The following is a 27,030-nucleotide window of genomic DNA, read 5'->3' as shown; positions in this document are numbered from 1 at the left end:
ATATCTTCAAGCTCACTGATTCTTTGCTTGTTTAAATCTGGTTTACTGATGAACCCAACAAAGCCATTCTTTGTTTCTCTTACAGTATTTTTTATTTCCATCAAAATTTCCATTTTTCTGCTTACAGTACCCATCTTGCATGTTGTTTATTTTTTCCATAAGAGCCCTTAGAATATTAATCACTGTTACTTAAAAATTCTTGGTGTGATAATTCCATTATGCTTGGTTTTCCATATTCAGACTGTGTTTTAGCATGCCTTGTAATTTTCTGTTGAAAGGTATATATAATATATTTAGTAAAAGAAAATGAGATAAATTGACTTTCAGTGTAAGGTTTTATATTTATCTGGCTAGCAGTTAGGTTGTGTTTGGTGTTTACTGTTTGCTGAAGCTGTATCAGGGGCTAAAATTTCCTTCCCTGTTGTCTTTTGGTTTCCCTGGAGACTTCTTCTTAAATAAGGTCTGAGATGCATAGTTATTTTGTAGTACCCTGTTCTTACATATGATGGTAAGTTATAGGGTGAAGGGAAGTGTTCTGTAGTCCTATGATTTGGCCTTAGTTTTTTAGAGAGTCTCTATCCTCAAGACATGTTTACCTGTTTTCTTGTTTCTGTTCCCTCTTAAGTGAGACAGGAATGCTAAAAGGAACTGGAGTTTAGTGTTTCTTTACCCTAAGTCAAAGACTAGAGTGTTCTGGAATTGGATATTTCCTTTTTGCTAGGCTGATGAGGCTCTTACTGAAGCCCAGTTGGTTAGACTCTGGTAAAACAGTTTCTCTTGAGGACAGACCTTGTTCAAGAACAGAATGCTTTAGGGATATTTCATCATGACTGTTTTCCCCCTCACTTTCCTGGAAGAACAACTTGCTTTTCAGTTTGATAGATAACCTGGTAGGGTTCCTGGTGATGAAATTCACAAAAGTGGTTGGGGGGCTTCCCTAAGACTGGAACCCCTGGAGTTTTAACTTAAATTTGTTCATGCTGAGTCTTCAGCAATTTTTCAATCATAATTTAGGCTTTCCTATGCTGGTAATTGTTGTTGTGGTGTTTTCTGCTTCTGAGCTTTGCTGAATTGATGATTCTCTGTATCTGCCTATCTCGCTCACCAATTTTGGGGGCAGTGGTTTGCTCTGTGACCCCAGTTCTCTGATAATCTAAGAACTGTTGATTTTTAGTTTGTTTTTCTATTTGCTATGAGGATGGGTGTGGGAACTTCCAAACTCCTGACTGCTGGATCGGAAACCATAAGCCCCCTGTGATAATTACTTTTATTTATTCTGTATTTTACTTTTCTTACTAAAGAATATAACATATCTCAAGGTGATAAAGCTTTCTTTTTCTAGCTGCATAATATGGCATGGTATGCATAAACTGGGCTGATTTAACCATTCTTCTTGATGGGCACTCAGTTTTCCCCTCTTTTCCCATTACTAACAGTACTGCTAGAAATGTGTTTATACATGTATCCTTGCATGCTGCTTATGTCATTTCCTTAGTTTACTTCCAAAAGTGTGATATCCAAGTCAAATGATATTTTCTTTCGTTAGCCTACTTTGTCAAAAAATTGTAGCAGTGTATGAATTTCCTTTCATTTGGACATCACTAAATATTGTCAGCCTGATAGGTAAAAATGGTTTCGTTTTTTTGATTAGTACTTTCCCAATTAGAGTGAGGTCTGAAGCATCTTTGTCTGCCATTTCAGATTCCTGAGTGCATCTTTATTTGTGATATTGCCATTTCTTTCATTTGGGTTATTTGCTTATTCCTTATGAATTTGTATTCTAGGCCCAATTGTTAATATATTTAAAACTTATTATTTGTATTCCTTATAGAAAAGTCAGAAAATGGCAGCATAAGAAGAAAGTAAAAATCACCCATCTGCTCACAGAGATAAACTGCTCTTAGAATTTTGATATTGGACATTTTTCTAAGCATATGTATGTATATAAATTCCTACCAAAATGAAATTTTACTTGGCATGCTATATAAAAATATTATTACATGCGATTTTATGTTTAAATACAAAATAAGAAAAAATATCAAGCAAGAGAAAAAAGCTTTTTGAAATGTAGGTCATGACCTACTAAATTGATTTCATGACACACCGTTTGAAAACATTGCCTAAAACTATGTAAATATGCAACCTGATAAAATAAAAATAAAAATATGAGAACAACAAATACATCCCTTAATTCAAGATAACTTGAATGTCTCCTATGTTTTTCATTTATTTAGTTTTTTTCAGACATTTAAAAAATTCAGTATTACTGAAATGCTCAAACATAATTAAAAGTAGACAAAGAAGTATGATGAATCCCACTGTCTCCATGCCTTACATTTAGCAGTTATCACATTTTGCTAATCTTGTTTTATTGAACAATCCATATTTAAATTTACCTAGTTGTCTCAAAAAATATTTTTCATAATTGGCTTTCATTGAATCTGGATGCAAGCAAGAGATCTGCACACTGTGTGGTTAATATTATCTTAAGTCTCTTGTGATCTATAGTATCTACTCTTGCCTTTTAACATTTTTGCTCTACTTATTGCTTCCCTGGTGACTCAGACAGTAAAGAATCTGCCCACAATGCAGGAGGTTGCAGTTCTATCCCTGGGTTGGGAAGATCCCCTGGAGGAGGAAATGATAACCCACACCAGTATTCTTGCCTGGAGAATTCCATGGACAGAGGAACCTGTGGGCTATAGTCCATGGGGTCACAAAGAGTTGGACATGACTGAGCATTGAACATTGATTGAAGAATAGACCATGTTTTGGGTTTGACACATGCTGTCTTTCATGGTAGTAAAGGACAGAAAAGGTGTGGACCTAACAGAAGCAGAAGAGATTAAGAAGAGGTGGCAAGAATACACAGAATAACTATACGAAAAAGATCTACATGACCCAGATATCAACAGTGGTTTGCTCACTCACTAGAGCCAGACATGCTGGAATGCGAAGTCAAGTGGGCCTTAGGAAGCATCACTATGAACAGAGCTAGTGGAGGTGATGGACTTCCAGCTGAGTCATTGAAGATCCTAAAAGATGATGCTGTGAAAGTGCTGCACACAATATGCCAGCAAATTTGGAAAACTCAGCAGTGGCCACAGGACTGGAAAAGGTCCGTTTTCATTCCAATCCCAAAGAAGGGAGTGCCAAAGAATGTTCAAACTACCACACAATTGCACTCATCTCACATGCCAACAAAGTAATGCTCAAAATTCTATAGGCCAGGCTTCAACAATAAGTGAACCAAGAACTTTCAGATGTTCAAGCTGGATTTAGAAAAGGCAGAGGAACCAGAGATCAAATTGCCAACATCTGCTGGATCATCGAAAAAGCAAGAGAGTTCCAGAATAAAAATCTACTTTACTGACAAACTGTGGAAAATTCTTAAAGAGATGGTAACCCCAGGCCACCTTACCTACCTCCTGAGAAATCTGTATGCAGGTCAAGTAGCACCAGTTATAACCAGACATGCAACAAAAGACTGGTTGCAAATTGGGAAAGGAGTAGGTCAATGTTGTATATTGTCACAAGTTTATTTAACTTACACGTAGAGTCCATCATGCGAAATGCCTGGCTGGATGAAGCAAAAAGGTAGAATCAAGATTGCCATGAGAAACATCAATAACCTCAGATATGCAGATGACACCACCCTTATGGCAGAAAGTGAAGAACTATAGAGCCTCTTGATGAAAGTAAAAGAGGAGAGTGAAAAAGCTGGCTTAAAACTCCACATTCAAAAAACTAAGATCATGGCTTCTGGTCCGATCACTTCCTGGCAAATAGATGGAGAAACAATGGAAACAATGAGAGACTTTATTTTCTTGGGCTGCAGAATCACTGCAGATGGGGACTGTAGCCATGAAGTTAAAAGACGCTTGCTCCTTGGAAGAAAAGTTATGACCAACCTAGACAGCATATTAAAAACCAGAGACATTACCTTGCCAACAAAGGTCTGTCTAGTCAAGGCTGTAGTTTTTCCAGTGGTCATGTATGGATGTGAGTTGGACCATAAAGACAAGCTGAGCACTGAAGAATTGATGCCTTTGAACTGTGGTGTTGGAGAAGACTCTTGAGAGTCCCTTGGACTGCAAGGAGATCTAACCAGTTAATCATAAGGAAATCAATTCTGAATATTCATTGGAAGGATTGATGCTGAAGCTTCAATACTTGGGTCACTTGATATGAAGAACTGACTCATTGGAGAAGACCCTGATGCTGGGAAAGATTGAAGGCAGAAGAAGAAGGGGATGACAGAGGTTGAGATGGTTGGATGGCATCTCTGACTCGATGGACATGAGTTTGAGCAAGCTCCAGGAGTTGGTGAGAGACAGGGAAGCCTGGTGTGCTGCAGTCCATGCGATTGCAAAGGGTCAGACATGAGTGACTGAACTGACTGAGCTTATTCTTCTAATCCTATAAATGGAAGTTAGCTATAGATGATTATTTAGATGTAAGTTCACATCTTTGGCATCTGTACTTCAAAAGTGATGCTGGAAACTTTTTTTTGCAGTTTCTGTGGGCAGGAATTTGGGAACCTTAGCTAGTCAGTTTTGACTTGAATTCTTTCATAAAATTGAAGTGAAATGTTGACTGGGGCATCATCACTAGAAGGTGTAACCAAGGTTGGAGAATCTATTCCAGGTTGGCTCTCTCACGTGGCTGGCAAATTGTAATTCACTGTTGAGGGAAGGTCTCAGTTGTTAGTGTGGACCTTTCAAAAGTGTTAGTTGATTATTTGACAACCTGGAGGCTGGCTTCATAGGGCAAATGATCCAAGAAAGTTTTTAATAATTTTTTTTATAGTGAATGTGTATGTCTTTTCAGAGAACAAAAGTTCATGTCATCTACATATGGGGATAGTTTTAGCGCTCATGTTTCAGTTCTTACTCTAATTCAGTACGGTCTTCCCTGGTGTCTGAGACGGTAAAGAATCTGCCTGCAATGCAGGAGACCTGGGTTCAATCCCTGGGTTGGGAATATCCCCTGGAGGAGGACATGGCAACCCACTCTATCCCCATGGACAGAGGAGCCTGGAAGGCAACAGTCCAGAGGGCCACAAAGAGTCGGAAAAGTATAAATAGAATGCAAGACATTATGTTTTAACTTAACACAATCTCTTAGACTTATTTTTTAAAACTGTTAGTTTTAATAATATTTTTATTTAACAGTATATCAATAAATTATTTCATTTGGAAACAATTTAACAAATTATCAACATATTAATTTTTTTACTTGTAGTGAGTTTTTGAAATCAGTGTATGTTTTACACTTCAGGAACATTTAGAACATCCACATTTCAAGTAAGCAGTAGCCATATGTAGCTAGTAGTCACTGTATTGGGCTGTTCAACTGTGGATACTCTTTGTATAATTAACTGTGTTACTTAATACCATCAAAGATAGTGAGATAGAGGTATCAGCTGCGTAATCTTTGATAATCTACTTTAACTCAGTATCATCAGTATATTTCCATATCAGCAACATACTTCTGCAGTATTTTTCAGAGTGCATGGTATGGTATAGGTGTACCATGTTTTTCTTTTTTGCTTAATGTTTTTAGGTATTATTACTTTTAGTGAGCATGCTTATAGAAAAATCTTTTATGTCTTTATTTCTTTGTGCTAAACATCTATAAAAGCCCTTGCTATGTTAAAGGGTACAGGATTTTTAAAGCTTTGGGTGCCTTTGCCAAATTATATTTTGTAAATATGCCAGTTTACTACTGGCAGCATATAATGATGTATGTTTACGTCATACCTTTGTTAATACTGTGTAGCTTTCCTTTGGAAATATTTTCCTCTTAGTTAAAAGTGGTATATGATTTGTATATTTTTATTAATAGTGAGATTAAATACATAGGCATCTGCATGTTGACAGTTCATTAATTTTTCATTTTCTATTGTTGTCCTGGTCTTTTGTTGGTTCAGTTCAGTTCAGTCGCTTGTTCGTGTCCGACTCTTTGTGACCCCATGGACTGCAGCGTGCCAGGCCTCCCTGTCCATCACCAACGCCTGGAGTTTACTCAAACTCATATCATTGAGTCGGTGATACCATCCAACCATCTCATCCTCTGTTGTCCCATTCTCCTCCCGCCTTCAATCTTTCCCAGCATCAGGGTCTTTTCAAATGTCAGCTCTTGGCATCAAGTGGCCAAAGTATTGTAGTTTCAGCTTCAACATCAGTTCTTCCAATGAATATTCAGGACTGATTTCCTTGCAGTCCAAGGGACTCTCAAGAGTCTTCTCCAATACCACAGTTCAAAAGCATCAATTCTTCTGTGCTCAGCTTTCTTTATAGTCCAACTCTCACATCCATACATGACTACTGGAAAAACCATAGGTTTGACTAGATGGACCTTTGTTGGCAAAGTAATGTCTCTGCTTTCTAATATGCATTCTAGGTTGGTCATAACTTTCCTTCCAAGGAGCAAGCATCTTTTAATTTCATGGCTGCAGTCCCCATCTGCAGGAGCCCCCCAAAATAAAGCATGTCACTGTTTCCCCATCTATTTGTCATGAAGTGATGAGACCAGATGCCATGATCTTAGTTTTCTGAATGTTGAATTTTAGGTCAACTTTTTCACTTTCCTCTTGCACTTTCATCAAGAGGCTCTTTAGTTTTTCTTCACTTTCTGCCATAAGGGTGGTGTCATCTGCATATCTGAGTTTATTGATATTTCTCCCAGCAATCTTTTGATTCCAGCTTGTGCTTCATCCAGCCCAGCATTTCCCATGATGTACTTGGCATTAAGTTAAATAAGCAGGGTGACAGTATACAGCCTTGACGTACCCCTTTCCCTATTTGGAATCAGTCCATTTGTTGTTCCATGTCCAGTTCTAACTGTTCCTTCCTGACCTGCATACAGATTTCTCAAGAGGTCAGGTGGACTGGTATTCTCATCTCTTTAAGAATTTTCCTCAGTTTGTTGTGATCCACACAGTCAAAGGCTTTGGCATAGTCAGTAAAACAGAAGCAGATGTTTTTTTGGAACTCTTGCTTTTTCGATGATCCAACGGATGTTGGCAATTTGATCTCTGGTTCCTCTGCCTTTTCTAAAACCAGCTTGAACATCTGGAAGTTCGTGGTTCACATACTGTTAAAGCCTGGCTTGGAGAATATTGAGCATTATTTTATTAGCATGTGAGATAAGTGCAATTGTGTGGTAGTTTGAACATTCTTTGGCATTAACCTTCTTTGGGATTGGAATGAAAACGGACCTTTTCCAGTCCTGTGGCCACTGCTGAGTTTTCCAAATTTGCTGACATAGTGAGTGCAACACTTGTACAGCATCACCTTTTAGGATTTGAAATAGCTCAACTGGAATTCCATCACCTCCAGTAGCTTTGTTCGTAGTAATGGTTCTGAAGGCCCACTTGACTTCACATTCCAGGATGTCTGGCTCTAGGTGGGTGATCACACCATCATGATCATCTGTGTCATGAAGATCTTTTTTGTACAGTTCTTCTGTGTATTCTTGCCATCTATTTTTAATATCTTCTGCTTCTGTTAGGTACCTACAATTTCTGTCCTTCATTGTGCCCATCTTTGCAATAAATGTTCCCTTGGTATCTCTAATTTTCTTGAAGAGATCTCTAGTCTTTCCCATTCTATTGTTTTCTTCTATTTCTTTGCACTGATCGCTGAGGATGGTTTTCTTATCTCTCTTTGCTATTCTTTGGAACTCTGCATTCAGATGCTTATATCTTTCCTTTTCTTTTTTGCTTTTTGCTTCTCTTCTTTTCACAGCTATTTGTAAGGCCTCCTCAGACAGCCATTTTGCTTTTTTGCATTTCTTTTTCTTGGTGATGGTCTTGATTCTTGTCTCCTGTACAATGTCATAAATCTCCATCTGTAGTTCATCAGGCACTGTGTCTGTCAGATCTAGTCCCCTAAATCCATTTCTCACTTCCACTGTATAGTCATAAGGGATTTGATTTATGTCATACCTGAATGGTCTAGTGGTTTTCCCTGATTTCATCAATTTTAGTCTGAATTTGGCAATACAGAGTTCATGATCTGAGCCACAGCCAGCTCCTGGTCTTTCTTTTGCTGACTGTATAGAGCTTCTCCATCTTTGGCTGCAAAGAAGATAATTTTTTTGGTGTTGACCATCTGGTGATGTCCATGTGTCATTTTTAGTATTTGTTCTTCTGTTGTGGAGTCATTTTAATTTTATTTTCTAATTGTTTCTAATTTTAAGTTCTAATTGTTGCTGGCATGTAAGAAGTCTGTTTTTGTGTGAAAGTTATTCAGCCCTGTCCGACTCTTTGCAACCCCATAGACTGTATATAGTCCATGAAATTCTCCAGGGCAGAATACTGGAGTGGGTAGCCTTTCCCTTCTCCATGGGATCTTCCCAACCCAGGGATCACACCCAGGTCTCCTGCATTGCAGGCAGATTCTTTAGCAGCTGAGCCGCAAGGGAAGCCCCTGGACTAACCTTTTTTGTATACAGTGTTTCTAATGTATCTTTTTCTTTTTTAAAAATTCTTTTGAATCTGTGGAGATTGTCATCTCTTCTACCAGTAATCTTGTTTTTTTCACTTTCAATATTTGTTTTTAATTTTACTAAGTTGTAGAACAGTTAGTAATAATGAACATTCTAGTCTTGTGTGGAACACCTGCATTTTACTGTTAAATATGACAGTAATTGTTTGTTTCAGGGAAATACCATTACAAACTTTTAAGAAAATATCCTAATGGAAGGTTACTATGAAATCTTTGCTCTAGTTATTTTTTTATTTTTATTTTTTTGCCTTGCCACCTGACTTACAGGATCCCCAGAGCACGGATTAAACCTAGGCCCTGCTGTGGAATTGCTTTGTTCTGACCACTGGACTGCCAGGGAATCCCCTTTGCTCTGTTTTTCATCAGGAACTGATTGTGAACTTTCTTCTGATGTCTTTTTGGTGTATTGATAGCTTTTTTACTTTGAAAGATAGATGTATGGAATTTTATTAGCTTTTTCAGTCTTGAATTGGTAAATTAAACTGCTTGAGTGAGATATGTATAGACAATAGCTTTGGATTCAGTTTCCGCAAGTTTTGTTTAAGAATTTTGAATTTATCATTTGTATCGTGTGTATGTGCTATGTGCTGTTGTATGTTTTAGCGGTAGGATTAATACGTTGATTTTATAAAATTAAGCTGTAATTTGTATGCTTTCACATACTCTGGAGCTGTATAAAAGAATTAAATTTTACATTTATTGAAGACTTACTAGAAGTCATATAAAGCCCAACTGGACCCGGACTATTTTTTTAATTAAAAGTAACCCTTGTAACATCTTTAAAATTTTCTTTGATGAACTATACTGATTTTTTCCGCTTTTGCCAAGAAACAGTTTGTTCAGTAAGTAAAACAGTTAAGAATTTATTTTATATTAATCATACCCAGAAACTATGCAGTGTGAAAATTAGCCGTGTTGATTTTATATCATAGCAATTTTCTTTAGGGGAAGAAAGTTGGTTAGATATCTCCTTTGGATGTTATTGATACTAGATTCAGAGAGAAGAGAGTAAACGTTATTAAATGACAAAAGTATCAGTTCTTTTAAAGGATTAGTTTTCTCCCCAGCACTTTATTTTTTAAAAATTTTGAACCTGTGGTAAAGTTATAAGAATAAAATCTTCAATGTATTAATTATTCTTGTTCTTAGGTGCATTTTATTTGGTGTTTGAATATATGGACCATGATCTGATGGGACTGTTGGAATCAGGCTTGGTTCATTTTAATGAAAATCACATAAAGTCATTTATGAGACAGCTCATGGAAGGTCTGGATTATTGTCATAAGAAGAACTTTTTGCATCGAGATATTAAATGTTCAAATATTCTTCTAAACAATAGGTATGATGAATTTTGACATAATATTTTTAAAATGAATCTTATATATTATCTACCTTGATGAAATTTAAAAATTAGTTTTTTATTGCTTAAAATATTTTTAACATAATCAGTATTACAGTTTGGACTACATCTGAAGTTGTGTTAAATATACTTCAATTAATTAACTTCCAGTAATAGTTTATAATGTATGTAGGATAAACTTTGTTGACTTGCTGAAATTCCATCTCCTCAATCTAAGCAATTTAATAGAATTAAAGTGGATCAAACCTCTGAAGAACTTTAGACTCTTTTTAACCTTATAGGGATTTAGGAGTCATAAAGGCCTGAGTTTGAATCCACAGAGTAGTTTGAATGTATATACTAGTATCCATAAATGATATACTAGTTTAAGTGAACTTGGGAAAATTATTTAACCCCTCCTTTTGTTGTTGTTGCTGAAGAACAACTGTCATACCTCAATGGAGGAGAGAAAGGGAAGGAAAGACTACTGAGCATTATAAGCACCTCCCGGCTCCTAATACTTAGTTGACCTTCTTGTGTGATAGTATTCCAAATGATATGAATGGTTCTTCTAACAATATGATTTTAGTTCTAGATTAAAAATGGATTTTAGAATCTTTCTTAATTTGGATTTTTTTAAAAAGTCATCACAGTTTTTAAGTGAACTATTTTTGAAGCGTTTATATATATGTACGTATGTACCTACATATAGTCAAAGTTTATGTTAAATATTTTACTGGTAGCATAAGCTGAACTCTGATAATTCTATTGTAATTGCTAATGTTTGTTAAAGTGAGGCATGCCTGATCCTGATTTTAGTTAATAGGAAGTATTCTGTAGAGCACCTAGTCACTCTTAAGAATTGGAAAATTGAACATAAATTTAAAATGATATGATTTGGTTTTGTGCATTTTTGGCTGGAATTTAACAGGTAATCTGTATTATTACTAAAGTAATACAAGTTGCTTCACTTTGTTAATTTTCATTGAAGTGTACGTTTCTAAATAGGAACTGGATAATACTGAGAAACTTCTTACATTAGTACTTTTATGTATAATAATATATATAATAATAGTACTGATATAATAGTAGCTGAAATTATTCAAAGAAAAGTACTGATTTTTTTGCCTTATATTGTTGTGAGCTTATCTATTTGCTTTTTCCTATAGAGCCTTGGGTACTGCAATGTAATCAAAGTTACTAATTAGTTTTAGAAATAGAAGAGAATGTGTACCATCAATTCAGAATAAACTAATACTTTTTGTTGATTTTATCTTACTTCCATCAGAGGACAGATAAAGCTTGCAGATTTTGGACTTGCCCGATTGTATAGCTCAGAAGAAAGGTAAGAATATTTTCGAATGAATATTGTAGACATTAGTGAACAATTTTAGAAGCTATATTAAGAATACCTTATTGATATTTTATTTTTTTAACAAAAGAGGAATTTTCTTTTCATGGTTAAATACATGAAATAATGAAGTATTATATCATGTTGGGTTGACTATTTTATTTATAAGAATTTGTACATTAAATCAATGTAAAAATAAAAGATTTTTAATATCTCGAGGTAAATATAATTTTCTTTTAAAAGTTTCTTAAATGAGCTTAGGAATTTTTTAAAAAGAAATCATGCTTAAATTTCTAATGTGTATCTAGACATTAAGATGTTTGTAATTTTGTGTTTAATGAAAAACCTTAGTAAATGCTGTTTATGTTGCATGTTTAAGCTTATTTTTTTGTTTTAGTTATTATTTTGAACTTCCTTAAACATTTTTTTTAACAATAGTTATATCTCTAGTTGTGTCTGTTAAATTCCTTGGAACCTTTTACTTAAACAACCTACTTCTTTGTGTGGAGTCTCTGGCTAAGGTTGGGATTTGTATCCCATTTAGCTCCAAAGGATGATGGTACTGAAATATGACTTGTCTTACAAGGATTATTCTCAGAAGAATAATACGGAATTTCAAAATAAAATATTTTTCTGAAATAGTGCAGCTTATGTAGATAAACTATGCATTTAACTGGGTTTATTATCTCCAGTTTAGCCCATTCCTTTCTTGTCAGACAGTGTTGTTTCTTTATATTGATATATGTTATATATATGTAAATTGTTTATGACAATTCTGTAATTTACTTAGTGTAATCATAATTAGATATAGTAAAGTGTCAGTTAATTTGGAATTCCTAACAATAGGTATTTATGTTCACTGAATGTTTGCCAGTTTCTGCTTACTTGAAAAAAAATTCTTTTTAAAAGTACTTTTTTAGAATTAAAAATTGGTTTATATTTTAATCTTGTAGTGCCTGTGACATAGCTCTGAAAATTATTTTTAGAATTTAGAGGTTTTTAAATGGTATGTTTGGGATACATTAGAGTTCTTTTTAACCTCAGACCATGGTATGGACAGGTTGTAACGGACAGTGTTCCAGTCCCCTATATGTACTTTAGCCCTAGCTTTTCTGCCTTTATTTGTTTTACCTAATTAATATTTAAAGGAAAGGTTGTATGCTTTTGCTTGTTTGCTTAAGTTGTTCTAGAGCTTAACAGCTTCATTTCCATTTGAGAAAACAGACCCAGAAAGGATTGAGTGACTTGAAATATTCAAAAGTATTTGTTAATATCATCTAGAGTATGTAGCTTGAAGTTTCCAACTTCCACTTATTTATTCTTTCCATCATATATAATAATGCCTCTTGATAGAATTTGAAGGAAAAAAATATATAGGTTCATATATATAGGTTCATAAGTGTACTTAATCCAAAACTTCACTTGCATAGCTGGTTCACTGAGATTTCATAGTAGTTTTGTTATCCTTTCTTAATAAAAGTATATGTCTCTCATACTTTGACTATAAATCCTATTCCTCTTGTTTTCATGTTAGGTTTCAGTGGAGATGGAGAACAGCTAAATTACCATTTTCCATCTGATGATTCTTTTTATGCAGATATTTGTCTACATTGGAATAAGTATGTTTCAGAAAACCTATAGAGCCAAATTTTATGTCTGAATCCACTCTCCCACTGAATTTTTTTTTTTTAATGGAATGTAGGGTTTCAGTGGAGTGTCAGGGGTTTGGCGTGTTAACTGAGGCTTAGTCCTCATTGTCTTGCTGAATTGAGAATTTAAAATCCCATAACTTTGCATTTTCAGGTAATGTATACTGAAATTTTCTGCCTATTCAAATTTGCAAGTTAAAAACTTGGTGTATCATTTTGTTTTACAAGCAGATATCCTATCCTTCAGGGTTATATAGTTTTAAAAAATTACTTTTTTCAGATTCAAATAATTCTGATTTCTTTTAAATCAGTAAAGAAGTAGGCTTAACTTAATGGAATGACTTTAAACATATTATTCTAGTAAATTTTAATAATACTGAAATTCACTGCCTTTAGCAGATTCACTGTATTATCCCAAATTCTCTAGATATTTCTTGAAATACATAGCAAATGATTTTCATCCATATTTCTTTGTTATTAGAACCAGAAAGAAACCATAATATCCCGATCTAAATATTAAGAAAACTTTGAAAAACTTTCTGAGTATAATTAGCTATTACAGATAAAATGAAGTATTCAAGAAATTATCCTAGGGTTTTTTTGTTTTAAAATAGCAAATTTCAGCTTATCACTGTAATTTGATTTGGTATGTCTTTTTTTGAGTGAGAAAAACTGGACAGAGCTACAGCTAGTGTGTAGGAATTGAACATGAAGTAGAGGGTGACCAATATGAATCTCTTATGTCCTGTGTGCTACAATAGAAAAAAGGTGAACCACTGGGCTAAAACTAGGGGGAAAATAATTCCTTTAAAGTTGAAGAATCATTTTCTCATTTTGAACATCAGTATTAATGCTTTGCCTTATTTGGCCTTGGGGGAAAAAAAGAACTTGAGAATGGGAGTTTTTGCCCCATTTTCTCATATCCGTTCAGTTTTTTAGTAGCTTGTTTAGGTCCAACTTTTCCCAAGACTTTCAGCCACAATGATAAACCCTCTTTCTGAGTGTTTATTTTACTAGGTCTTGGCCCCAGTGCTTTTCCAAGTGGTGGGGTATCTTTTTCTCTTTATGTGATTGACTCATATGAAGAAAAAAATACAGTTTGTATATAAGTTGAAATTAATTTCACTTTTAGAGAAGAAACTATAGCTTAGAACATTTACTTCTTTAATGCTAAGAACTCAAAATCTTTAGGCCTAAATCAGGAAACTTTGGCTCTAGGCCTGGCATTGCTATTTTACCAGTTGTGGAATATTGAACAAGTCAGTTAATCTCTCTGTATTTCATTATTCTCAACTTTTAAGATAAAGGATTTCAAATATCTAAGATATTTATAGTTTATTGAAAAACATGTATTATTTCTTGGTTCTGAAAGTTAACATGAATAAAAGATTTTTAAACATTTAAAGACAATATCGCCATCTAGAGGCTTTTCATAAGATTGCCATTAAAGCCAAAACTAAATTTTCCCAAACCTATGTAGGGTATGAATGGGAGCCACCTGTTGCTGCTTGTCCAGGTTCTAGATGAAATTATATTCAGAATTAATTGCCTCCTTAGGGCTGGTCGTTTTCTGTTCTTGTCTTTTCACTAGAGCTAAAATTGTAATTATTTAAAGACAGGTATCATTATTTTAAACTTTTGTGTTTTATATGCCTTAAAACATAAAACACTTCCATGGTAACTGCTTGATTAATTCTGATCCTTGAATATGTTGTATTAATTATATTAAGATTAGTTGTTGGCCCTTCAAATATTATATTTTATTTTTGCCAAATAAAATATACTCATTTAGTCTTCCAGCAAGTTGTGTGATACTTCCATTTCTGAATCTCCCTTAAATCACCTTATCTATCTAACAATATTTTGATAGCATCAGATATTTAAAATTACCTGCGATTTACCATGAAAATTATTTATAAGTCTGATGACTTTACAATTTATTATCTAATTAGCCACATTAAAGTAGAAGCTTTGAAAAATAACTGGTGGTGGTGTCACTTCCTTAGTGGACTAAAGAAATAGTGTCTGCTTTTTTTCCCCAAAAACTGTTAATGAGACTTATTTGCAGAAGATACTCAGTAGAAGTTGAAAATCAGAATATTCAATGTTGAGACCATTATTTCTGGATTTTTACAAAGTTAGTTTCTAGCCATCTGAGAGTAACAGCTTGTTAGAGTTACTGTTCTTTGTTTTCTAATTTAATGTCTGAGGGATTTTATGTGTGTCTGTCTGCTAGGTTATGGAATTTATTGCTTGGAATTTAATTGTGGGAATAAATTGGAATGAAAAAATTCTTTTTTTTATTTTTAGGATTGTTTTAAGTATTAATTTATTCTGTAACACTAAGAACCTCACTGTATATTTTTCAATGTTGTTTCTTTTTTAGTAGGGGTGAATTTGTTTTTTTCTGTGTGTGTGTGAAAAGACTGGGTAGACATGTCAATACCACAGTTGTTTTAGTCCATGAAGCAAAAAAAAAATCGTCAAATGTATGGTGTCACTTCAGTTTGTGTTTTCTTTTTGTGATCTAAACAAAACCATCTTTAGGATGTTGACTGTGAGTAGCTAAACCAGTAGACCAAGTTCTAAATGTTTAGTTTTGAGGACTCTGGATTTTTATTTATTTGTCTAACTTTGGATGATCTATTTTCATTATTACATCAGTACTTTAGCTTTCTTGGAAGTTAAATGTCCTAGTTTCAGAACAGTTTCAGTGTCTTATACTTTTGTTTTTACATTTGTAAACACAGTATCCTAATTATACAATGAAATATTCTCTTGATAACACTATAAATGATTATTACATTGGGTAATTCAAGATTGGTCTTATTCACTGCTAATTCCATCTACCTTTGAGTTTTCTTTTATATTAGAGTCCTGTCTGCATACTTTCTCTGTGTTTGCTTTTTCCTCATTAAGCACTAAGATAAAACTGAGGCATGACACAATTTTGTGAAAGTTTTGTGTAAATTATCATAAGTTTTTCTTTGACTTTAATACAACAATCATTTTTGTTGTCTCTGGTCAGTATTAACTTTAAAATTATATTTAAAAACTTACTTCAATGTTTATTAAAACATTTAAAACATAATTAAAACACCCCTGTCTTTTTTAAAGTTCTTTTGCCAGTTCTCTTCTCTCCCTGGCTCTGTCTCCTAGCTCTAGAAATGAGCATTTGCTCAGCCTTCTCAGGGAAATGATAGTCAAGTGTAGTCAGAGCAAGAACCAAGTAATTTTATAGGTCTCATGTGGATATTCTCCTGGAGACAGCAGTGTGTATTGAAGGTGTAAACATCGGCATTTTATTTTATATTATCACTTTGGCTGTACTTTGGAAAGTAAATTGACCTTGTAAGCCTGCAAGCAAGGGCAGTCTGTTATAAAGCTATTGAATAAACCTCGGTAGGATAATCATAGCTAAACTAGGCAATGGGCATAGCTGTTGTAAAGATGGAGATGAATTTCATCATAAGATACAGAATTGTTAGAATTTGATGGTTGGCATGTTGGTAGACATATTCCTGCCTTTACCCCTATGGTAAGATTTCTGCTTAAGGAACTGAATAAATGACTTATTAATTAGGGTAAACTAAATTTATAACAAAGAGAACCTCAGAATTCAGTGGCTTAAAGAATAAAAAGTTTGTATTTCTCACTGAATAATCTGGAATAGTTGTTACTTTACCTTGATGCAAAATTGAGAGTAATTTACCATATTATTAGATGAAATGTTGACTCTGCTTCACACAGTCATTTAAGGATCCAGATTGGAAGATGTGCTGTCTTTCTTCACATGCCTTCCAAGTCGGTCACCATGTCTGTCAGCTTGAAGCTAGAAAAGAGAAAGGAGTGGTGTTGTGAGCCAAGCTAGAAATGGTACCTGTGTTCACTTTCCTTTGGCAAGAACTTGGGTACAAGGCCATACTTAACTGCAGTGAGGATGAGAGATGTAGTGTAGGTGGGCAGCTCCTGTCAAAGAAAGGAAGAACAGATTTTAGGAAACAGCTTTGTAGTCTCTGCCATAAACTGTGATGCTGTTTGCTGAGATAGGAAATGGGAAGCAGGTTTACAAGATAATAAATTTCCTTTAATGTTAAGACATAGGTATTTATAGGACTTCTAAATTTGCATGTGTTATAATGTACAAGTGATCCTAAGATGCAGCAATTGGAAAAAAAATTACTTATATTTTTCTGTAGCAATCTTATGATACAGAAATTTATTTTTCTAAGAAAATATCAAAAGGAGGAAAGTGGGATAAAATTAGAAGGGAATGGGAAAAGGGCATGAAGAAAAGATTGTGTTTATTGTTATATATTGATAGTTATGGCATAAGTCAGTTGATTAAGAATATTAATAAGTACTTACTATATGCCAAACACTGACCCAGGTAATGCCTGTTGGCTGCGTATTAAGAGATATAAAAGATTGACCAAGTCCCTGGTTTCATTTACACGATCATGAAAGAAGGTAGACCATGAACCTATTGGGTAGAAGAAAGAATTTAAAGTACTAAATACTAAAAAGCAAATAAAATAGTTTCTGAAGGGTCACTGTGAGCGTGGCGGGCGGCGGTGGGTGGGGGGTGCTAGGGTAATTTTAGCTAAAATAGTAGGATAGAACTCTTTGTGAAGTAAAAATGAGCTAAGACCGGAGGGATGAGAAGATAATAACTTAATGAAGATCTAGGCAGATAACATTCCAAATAGAAGGAACTCAGCAACTGCAAGGCCTGGAAACAGACTTGCAAAGTTAAGGGGCCAAGATGTTTCCCAGTGTAACAGGTACTCCAGGTTACAGTCTTATCACTGGAGATAAAGTTTAAATTTTATTTAATTACTGTGGGAAATCACTGGACAGTTTAAGCAGCTGACTGATATGACCTGGTTTTATGCTTAAAAACCATAAAAATGGGGGAAGAAGGCTAGAAATGGAGGCAGGGAAACTAGTTAAGAGACTGTTGTAGGAGTACCAGAGAAAAGATAATAGTGGCTCATACTCAAAGTGAGCAGTGACTCAGATTTCCTTGAAATCGTGGGAAATGGTTGGATTTAGGATCTATTCGGTTGTAGAGTTGACAGAGTTGTTGATAGATTAGATACGAGATTTGACAGAAAAGAGAATCAAAGAGGACTCCTGGGTTTTTGACTTTAGAAGCAGGGTTAGTATTAGAAATAGGTCCCAGATTTCTTTTGTAATTTTGGTAGGTGTTTATGTAGTAGATTCTGAAGGATACATGACATTTGGTCATACAGTGAATTTACTTAGCTGAACTCTTTCATGTTTTCCTCATGTAAGTTATGCTCTAAAATAATTAAGTGTAGACTTTATGTATTGTTGGAAAAGTGAAGTATTTTAGAGCTTAGTTATTTCCCTTTATGCGATTTCTTTTTTCATTTTTTAAGAGTATCTTTAACAAAGTTATCAACTGTGGTTTGTGAATTTTACTTGGATTATCCAGGATCTCTAAATACATCAAGGGCCTAAAATCTTGCTCTGATCATCTGCCTTGCCTTTTACCTGTTTGGACCAGACAGAAGACCGAGCTGCCTGCGGGCCTGGTCATGCACCGTTAAGGCAGCACTTGGCTTTGTTAGAAGTACAGTGATGCTTGGGGGGCAGTAGGGTAGGGAAGACCATAACCACACCACAAGGTCCCTAAGGCCCCCAGTCTTAAGGGCAGTGTTGGAATCTACTACTGATAACCTTTCATCTCTGTTCTGTTGATACTTAATTGAATGTAAAGAGAAATGCGGATGGTACTTTGTTTTATAAAATGTATACATCAGTTTCAATATTTACTTCATGAAGAAAGAATTTTCACAATATAGATTATACTAGTGTTTTAAAATTGAACTTTCTATGTCAGATTTTACAGTTAAATGTTTCCAGTATTTACATAGTTGTAATTTTTCTTCTGACAGCAACTAAATATTTGGATATATTTGGAAAAGCTGCTAATTGGTATACATTAAATTCTTTTGCTATGTACCTGGAAGTATATTCCACTAGTCTCTGTTAATCATTTTTGAAAATGTAAATATTTTTCAAGTGAAAATAAATACTTTCACTTCTGAATTTGATGAGTTAATAAAAAAGTGAGCTACTCTAATTTTAACTGCTAAAGATGACTGTTTCTGAATGTTGCCTAGAACTTGTTATATAGTATTGTTAAAAAGCAAAATTCAACTGAGTAAATTTGAAGATCTAGTTGGCTTATTAAGCACTTGATGAATCAGGCAGCATCCCATCTAGCAAGTAGAAAGGAGCTCCAAAGATCTGTACAAAATGGAAGATTTTTAAAGGCAGAGTGGGTAGGGACAAGGAAGTTACACTAGCAGAAAGCCGATTGGTTGTAGCAAGGTTGTTTTCCTTTAAGGGATGGTGGGGGTGTCTGTGTGACAGATTACCTCACTAGTGCTGACCAGGAAATTCCAGACTGATTGATTAAGGTGAAGTTTCTGGGATGGCTTGAATCTGCAATTAGGTTAGATATTAAGTCTTGGTTTGCTGGTGTGGGGCTTACACAAGTAACAGATCCATTTTGGATCTGTTGTTTCTTTTTAAACTATGTAAAATAATCTTTCATTTAAATACGAACTTTACTAACCTTAATTTGTATAATCTTTCCACATATTTCACCCTTTTATTTTTTTTAATATAAAAACATTTCTAAACGTGAAAAGATTAAAAGTTAACTATTTACTTGACCATTTTAATTAAGCATTTTTCTTGAGACTAGTTGTACCTTAGTAACAAGACCACAGGTTTCATATGCTCACAGACCCTTGAAATGTTTTAGAAAACTACTTATCATATTTTTCTAATACTTTGCCTCCCCTCTGCCACCAGCTAATTCTTGTATGTCACCTAAAGTTGGGGCCATATACATTAAAAGGTCTTCCCTATATCCAGCACTGTTCTGGGCTTAGTTTGTGGGGTTCATAATAAAGAATAGCCTCTGAGGCCTTTTGACTTTCTTGGAACATAGAGAAAACAAAATAGTTCAATACAATGGTAAGTATGGTGTAAGTTTAAGAATATGAAAATAAATCTCTTTTTAAAAATAAGTCTGTTGTTAAAAAGAGATTAGACCTTATGGAGACGGATCTTTCACTGTGTTTTAAAGGAGGTATAGGTTTGAGTGCGAGTAAAATGGGAAGACGCTTCAAATTTAAAAGGAGGTAGGACATCAAGAGGTGAACATATTTTTAAATGGTTAAATCCAGCTTAATTAGAATAGCTAGAGTTTAAGAGACTTCCTTATTATACCAAGTGATGCTAGTAAAAACAAGCAGAAATCACTAAGGAAAGTAATTTAGTAATGTTAGAAAAATCTAATGCTTGTTGGCTGTTGAAAACAGACTATCTTCTCTGTTTTCACAAGGTCAAGTATTCTTTTTTCCTGGCTTTATAGTCCTAACTGTGGTAATGCTGTGATGTCTAGATCAATGCCTTATAGTATACATGTTTAAATTATTTGGAGAAATTTGGCTGTGTGGAAGCAGGCTGCTTGGAACTTCAGACCTACAGTTGGCAAGAGGGAATTGCTTTGTAAATTATATGCTCCTTTTTATCCTTTCCCAAACTGGTCCAAGTTTAAGCCAACCTCAGGTGGCCTGGCTTGGAATACAGCCGTTCTGGGGAATTTCCTGATACAGCTTTTGTGTCCTTGTGATTTGGAGGATATCTGGAAAGAAAGAGAAGTTTAGAATTGATCTAAAGATGTATGTGATATATGTGTATGTGTATGAAGACACATATATATGTGTTCATTGTTAGAAAATGATAAAGTCTCTCACCTATTGCCAGTGGTTGTTTACAGAATAAACCTGAATTGCAGAGAGAACACAGCCCCACCTATCAACAGAAAATTGGATTAAATATTTACTGAGTATGGCATCAGAACAAGACCCAGTTTCCCCTGCAGTCAGTCTCTCCCATCAGGAAGCTTCCATAAGCCTCTTATCCTTATCCTTCAGAGGGCAGACAATGAAAATCAAAATCACAGAAAACTGACCAAACTGATCTTATGGACCACAGCCTTGTGTAACTCAGTGAAACTATGTGCCATGCTGTGTAGGGCCACCCAAGACGGATGGGTCATAGCAGAGACTTCTCACAAAATGTGGTTCACTGGTGAAGGCAATAGCAAACCACTTCAGTATTCTTGCCTTGAGAACCCCATGAACAGTATGAAAAGGCAAAAAGATATGACACTGAAAGATGAAGAGCCCCAGGTCAGTAGGTGCCCAGTAAGCTACTGGAGAAGAGTGGAGAAATGATTCTAGAAAGAATGAAGAAGTAGAGCCAAAGCAAAAACAACACCCAGCTGTGGATGTGACTGGTGATGGAAGTAAAGTCCGATGCTGTAAAGAGCAGTATTGCATAGGAACCTGGAATGTTAGGTCCATGAATCAAGGCAAATTGGGAAGTGGTCAAATAGGAGATGGCAAGAGTGAACATCTACATTTTAGGAATCATGAACTAAAATGGACCGGAGTGGGAAAATTTAATTCAGATAACCATTATATTTACTACTGTGGTCAAGCATCCCTTAGAATAAATGGAGTAGCCCTTAGTCAACAAGAGTCTGAAATGCAGTACTTGGGTGCAGTCTCAAAAATGACAGAATGATCTCTCTTCATTTCCAAGGCAAGCCATTCAGTGTCACAGTAAGCCAAGTGTATGCTCCAACCACTAATGCCGAAGAAGCTGAAGCTGAACAGTTTTTGAAGACCTACAAGACCTTCTAGAACTAACACCCAAAAAAAGATGTCTTTTTCATCATAGGGGACTGGAATGCCAAAGTAGGAAGTCAAGAGATACCTGGAGTAACAGGCAGGTTTAGCCTTGGAGTACAAAATGAAACAGAGCAAAGGCTAACAGAGTTTTGCCAAGACAATGCACTGGTCATAGGAAAACACCCCTTACCAACAATATAAGAGACGACTCTACACATGGACATCAGCAGATTGTCAATACTGAAATCAGATTGATTATATTCTTTGCAGCCGAAGATGGAGATGCTCTGTACAGTCAGCAAAAACAAGATGAGGAGCTGACTGTAGCTGAGATCATGAACTCCTTATTGCCAAATTCATATATAAATTGAAGAAAGTAGGGAAAACCATTAGACCATTCAGGTATAATTTAAATCAAATCCCTTACCATTATACAGTGGAAGTGACAGATAGATTCAAGGGATTAGATTTGATAGACAGAGAGCCTGAAGAACTGGAGGTTCGTGACATTGTACAGGAGGCAGTGATCAAGACCATCCCCAAGAAAAAGAAATGCAAAATGGCAAGATGGTTGTCTGAGGAGGCCTTACAAATAGCTGTGAAAAGAAGAGACGCTAAAGGCAAAGGAGAAAAGGAAAGATATACCCATCTGAATGCAGAGTTCCAAAGAATAGCAAGGACAGATAAGAAAGCCTTCCTCAGTGATCAGTGCAAAGAAATAGAGGAAAACAATAGAATGGGAAAGACTAGATATCTCTTTAAGAAAATTAGAGATCCCAAGGGAACATTTCTTGGAAAGATGAGCACAGTAGAGGACAGAAATTGTATGGACCTAACAGAAGCAGAAGAGATTAAGAAGTGGTGGCAGGAATACACAGAAATGATCCAGATAACCACGATGGTGTGATCACTCACCTAGAACCGGATATCCTGGAGTGTGAAGTCAAGTGGGCCTTAGGAGGCATCACTACGAACAAAGCTAGTGGAGGTGATGGAATTCCAGTTGAGCTATTTCAAATACTAAAAGATGATGCCATGAAAGTGCTGCACTCAATATGCCAGCAAATTTGGAAAACTCAGCAGTGGCTGCAGGACTGGGAAGGGTCAGTTTTCATTCCAATCCCAAAGAAGGGCAGTGCCAAAGAATGTTCAAACTACTGCATAATGACGCTCATTTCACATACTAGTGAAGTAATGCTCAGAATTCTCCAAGCCAGGCTTCAACAGTACGTGAACCATAACTTCCAGATGTCCAAACTGGATTTAGAAAAGGCAGAGGAACCAGAGATCAAATTGCCAATATCCATTGGATCATAGAAAAAGCAAGAGAGTTCCAGAAAAACATCTACTTCTGCTTTATTTGACTATGCCAAAGCCTTTGACTGTGTGGATCACAACAAACTATGGAAAATTCTTAAAGAGTTGGGAATACCAGAACACCTAACCTACCTCCTGAGAAATCTGTATGCAGGTCAAGAAGCACCAGTTAGAACCGGACATGGAACAACAGACTGGTTGCGAATTGAGAAAGAATTACATTAAGGGTGTATGTTGTCCCCTGTTTATTTAAATTATATGCAGAGTACATCATGTGAAATACTGGCCTGGATGAAGCAACAAGCTGGAATCAAGATTGCTGGGAGAAATATCAATAACCTCAGATACGTAGATGACACCACCCTTATGGCAGAAAGCGAAGAGGAACTCAAGAGCCTCTTGATGAAAGCGAAAGAGTGAAAAAGTTGGCTTTAAAATCCACATTCAAAAAACTAAGATCATGGTATCTGGTGCCATCACTTCATGGCAAATAGATGGGGAAACAATGGATGCAGTGAGAGACTTTGTTTTCTTGGGCTCAAAAATCACTGCAGATGGTGACTGCAACCATGAAATTTTAAAAGACACTTGTTCCTTGGTAGAAAATCTATGAGAAATCTAGACAGCATATTATAAATGCTTTGCCAACAATGGTCCATCCAGTCAAAGCTATGGTTTTTCTAGTAGTCATGTATGGATGTAGGAGTTGGATCATAAACAAAGCTGGGTGCTGAAGAATTGATGCTTTTGAATTGTGGTGTTGGAGAAGGCTCTTGAGAGTCACTTGGACTGCAAGGAGATCCAACCAGTCCATCCTAAAGGAAATCAGTCCTGAATATTCATTGGAAGGACTGATGCTAAAGCTGAAACTCAAGTACTCTGGCCACTTGATGTAAAGTACTGACTTATTGGAAAAGACTCTGATGCTGGGAAAGATTGAAGGCAGGAGAAGAAGGGGACAACAGAGGATGAAATGGTTGGATGGCATCACCGACTCAATGGACATGGGTTTGAGTGAACTCCAGGAGTTGGTGATGGACAGGGAAGCTTGGTGTGCTGCAGTCAGTGTGGTCACAAAGAGTCGGACACGACTGACCGACTGAACTGAATTCAACTACAGTTTACCTGTCTGTACTTCCTATTCACATACCAAAATGGGTTAAAATAAATAAAATATTGTCAATGGAAAGTATGCCCAGTTGAAAACTTTTGTTAGGTGGTTACAGTTTGAACTGTATCTTGCCTTAGTAATTTGCCAGATTTGATGAAGATCAATCTGCCAACACTTATGTTGATATATAGATCTTTCTTTTACCATATTACAGTTAAAACAAGATGACTTTTTTTTTTAATACTTGACTGAATTTTTCAGTTAATTATATTGCTTTCGGATCTATTTTATGATCCTGTGTTAGATGTCATAGGATGTATGCAGGCAGATGAAAATGGTTTTAGTTAGGATTGTAGGATGGTTTTGATTGGCCAAATAATATTTCCTAAGAGAATTTCTGGGGCTTTCCTGGTGGTCCAGTGGTAAAGAATCTACCTGTTAATATAGGAATTGCAGGCTCAATCCCTGGGAAGAGACTGAGAAGATTCCCTGGAGAAGGAAATGGCAACTCCAGTATTCTTGCCTGGAGAATTCCATGGACAGAGGAGCCTGGCCATCTCTAGTCCATGGGATTGCAAGAGCTGGACACAACTTAATGAGTAAACAGCAGCACCAACAAAGAATTTCCCTTATTCTAACACACATTAACTCTAAAGAGTGCTTTCTCTGTTTTTTAGTCGGCCATATACAAACAAAGTCATCACTTTGTGGTACCGTCCACCTGAACTGCTGCTGGGAGAAGAAAGGTATACACCAGCTATCGATGTGTGGAGCTGTGGGTAAGATAGGTTTCCTGAATAATTAATTTGAAACTTTTGATAATTAAGTGAAATCATACCTTTTGATAATCATGGTTGTTTTTTCCTGTTAGATGTATTCTTGGTGAACTCTTCACTAAAAAACCTATATTTCAAGCAAATCAGGAGCTTGCACAACTAGAATTAATAAGGTAAGCTTGTGATTGTAATATCTGTAGGAAATTAAAAAATTTTCAGGCTTGTGTTTCTAGGTGAACATCACGTTTCTATTTAAAGATAAATGAGTGCTGAAAGGAGGAGAAACTATGTTACTATAGTTATGTAACTATGTTACACTCTGATGATTGTTCTAGTAAAATTAAGGATATTAAAGTCCATAAATGTTTTGTGATTAAATTAACATGTTTGAGGCCCTAAAAATAAGACTGGGAAGGAGGAGTAAATATGAAGGAGGAGAGAATGAATGGTAGATTCTGTTTTTCAGAGTGTGGCGTATGGAAGAATTAATGTTTGGGGATATTAGAAAGAAATACTCTTTTATATATGTATATGCATACATGTTTGTATGTATCTGTATATGTATGCACACACTGAAATACATCCATGTACTCACTAGCATATGTCTTCATTATTTGAAGCCTATTGTAGGACCTTGGTCGTAGGGTAATCATCTTTCTCTTCATCTAATATTTTAAATAAATTAAAAAAAAAAAACAGCTTTGGTTTTCTTATTTATAGTAATATTAATTCGCAACTTGTAAGATTTGGATGAGTGTTTGAAAATATGGCTGAGAATTTTTAGGAAAGATTAGTATGAGACACAAAAATACCCATATACTGTCAGTTTTCCCTTTAGAAGACTTATTGGACTAATTGGTGCTCTCCATTCCATCTGTAAATACTACTAGCTTGATAACATAGCACACTGAATATTTGCAGTTAGTAGATTATCACTCTCTTCTTAAGACTACGTATTTATTCCAGCAGTTGAAGAGTACAATGACCAAGAGGGAGTTTCCAGTTTTGTATACAAATATTCTGTTATTGTACATATGTTCAATTATGGACAGATGTGCTTTGCAAAGACTTAACAACATTGCTATTAAATTGTTTAGGTATGTGCAGGGTACTATAAGAAAGAAAAGTCATACAAATTTAGAATAATTTGATAATCAGATTGCTTAGAATTCTTGATGATATGTTATGGCTATGGTTTGTGCAAGAAAGCTAATGTAGAACCCCATTCAGTGAATCCTCTCTTGAAAGAGAAGGCCATGGCTCTGTGTCAGAACATTGGGAAATATACATTTATATGTTTTTAGTTAAAATAAAATGTTTAAATCATGTATCTGTGTACCTTTCTTTTTCTTTTGGTAATGATTTCTTCTAACCCATTTTTTAATATTAGCCAAATATTGTTCCTAATTGGATTGCATACTAAGCTTCTATCAATGATGTTGCTATTTATTTAGTTTATACATGATGCAAATATTGTTCTAAGAATTCACCTGAATAACTTCAGTTGTGTCTTGTCTTTATAATTAAGAAAACTGAACTTTATAGAGGTGAAGAATTTGTTCAGAGTTGTACAACTAAACTAGCAAGTGGCAAAATTGAGATTTGAATCTAAGTAGTTTTGTCTTAGAAGCTATTCATTCTCTATACTATGTGGGAAATAAAACTTCCTGGAGCTTTTAGTTACTATGACACAAACACCAAAAATTAATGAAGAAAGTCTGAGTAATTTCTACAGGACATTAATATAAAAATTCTAAAAGAACTGATTAGCCTGTGTTATCTAATGTTTTATTAAAAATTACAGAGTCAAGTAGGGTCATCCTAAAAATACAAGAATGTTTTATCTTTAGGTATTCCTTTATTATAATTCATCATTTTAACAGACAAAAAATAGTATGTTTATCTTGATAGCTGTTGAATAGACATTTGCTGAAATTATAAACTCCTAACTAAGTAAGTATAGAGGCATATTTCTTTACTGTGATAAAAGTATGTATCACAAATTGAATAAATCATGTTTAGTGGTAAAATACTAGAAACAAAGATAAGAATGAGAAAAAGTTAACTTGTGGTATTATTAAGAGTGTTTTAGAGGCACTGATAAGTTAACTGGTAGTATTAGAAAAGTGAACTCAATAGAGGTATATATACTAATACATATATTCTGAAAGAAATAGCTTAAAAGAAATAGCTTTTAAAGATTATTTACAAATATTAACCAGTTCCACCT

At 35.1% G+C, this 27,030-nt stretch overlaps 1 protein-coding gene across 5 annotated transcripts in view; it reads left to right on the top strand.

The window, feature by feature from the left end:
• The window catches only part of CDK13 (cyclin dependent kinase 13), a 122,858-nt gene that overhangs the window by 75,075 nt on the left and 20,753 nt on the right, over nucleotides 1-27,030 (top strand). For all 5 annotated transcript variants that reach the window (XM_025291397.2, XM_025291395.2, XM_006058829.3 and 2 more), the window contains exons 6-9: nucleotides 9,663-9,852; nucleotides 11,141-11,197; nucleotides 24,702-24,803; nucleotides 24,896-24,973. In XM_025291397.2, the coding sequence (XP_025147182.2) occupies nucleotides 9,663-9,852; nucleotides 11,141-11,197; nucleotides 24,702-24,803; nucleotides 24,896-24,973 (427 nt within the window). The remainder of the gene's footprint in view (nucleotides 1-9,662; nucleotides 9,853-11,140; nucleotides 11,198-24,701; nucleotides 24,804-24,895; nucleotides 24,974-27,030) is intronic.

Source organism: Bubalus bubalis, chromosome 8 (assembly GCF_019923935.1).
Source record: "Bubalus bubalis isolate 160015118507 breed Murrah chromosome 8, NDDB_SH_1, whole genome shotgun sequence".
Taxonomy (NCBI): domain Eukaryota; kingdom Metazoa; phylum Chordata; class Mammalia; order Artiodactyla; family Bovidae; genus Bubalus; species Bubalus bubalis.
Note: the sequence above shows the minus strand (reverse complement) of the source record. Positions and strands in the feature narration are given on the sequence as shown.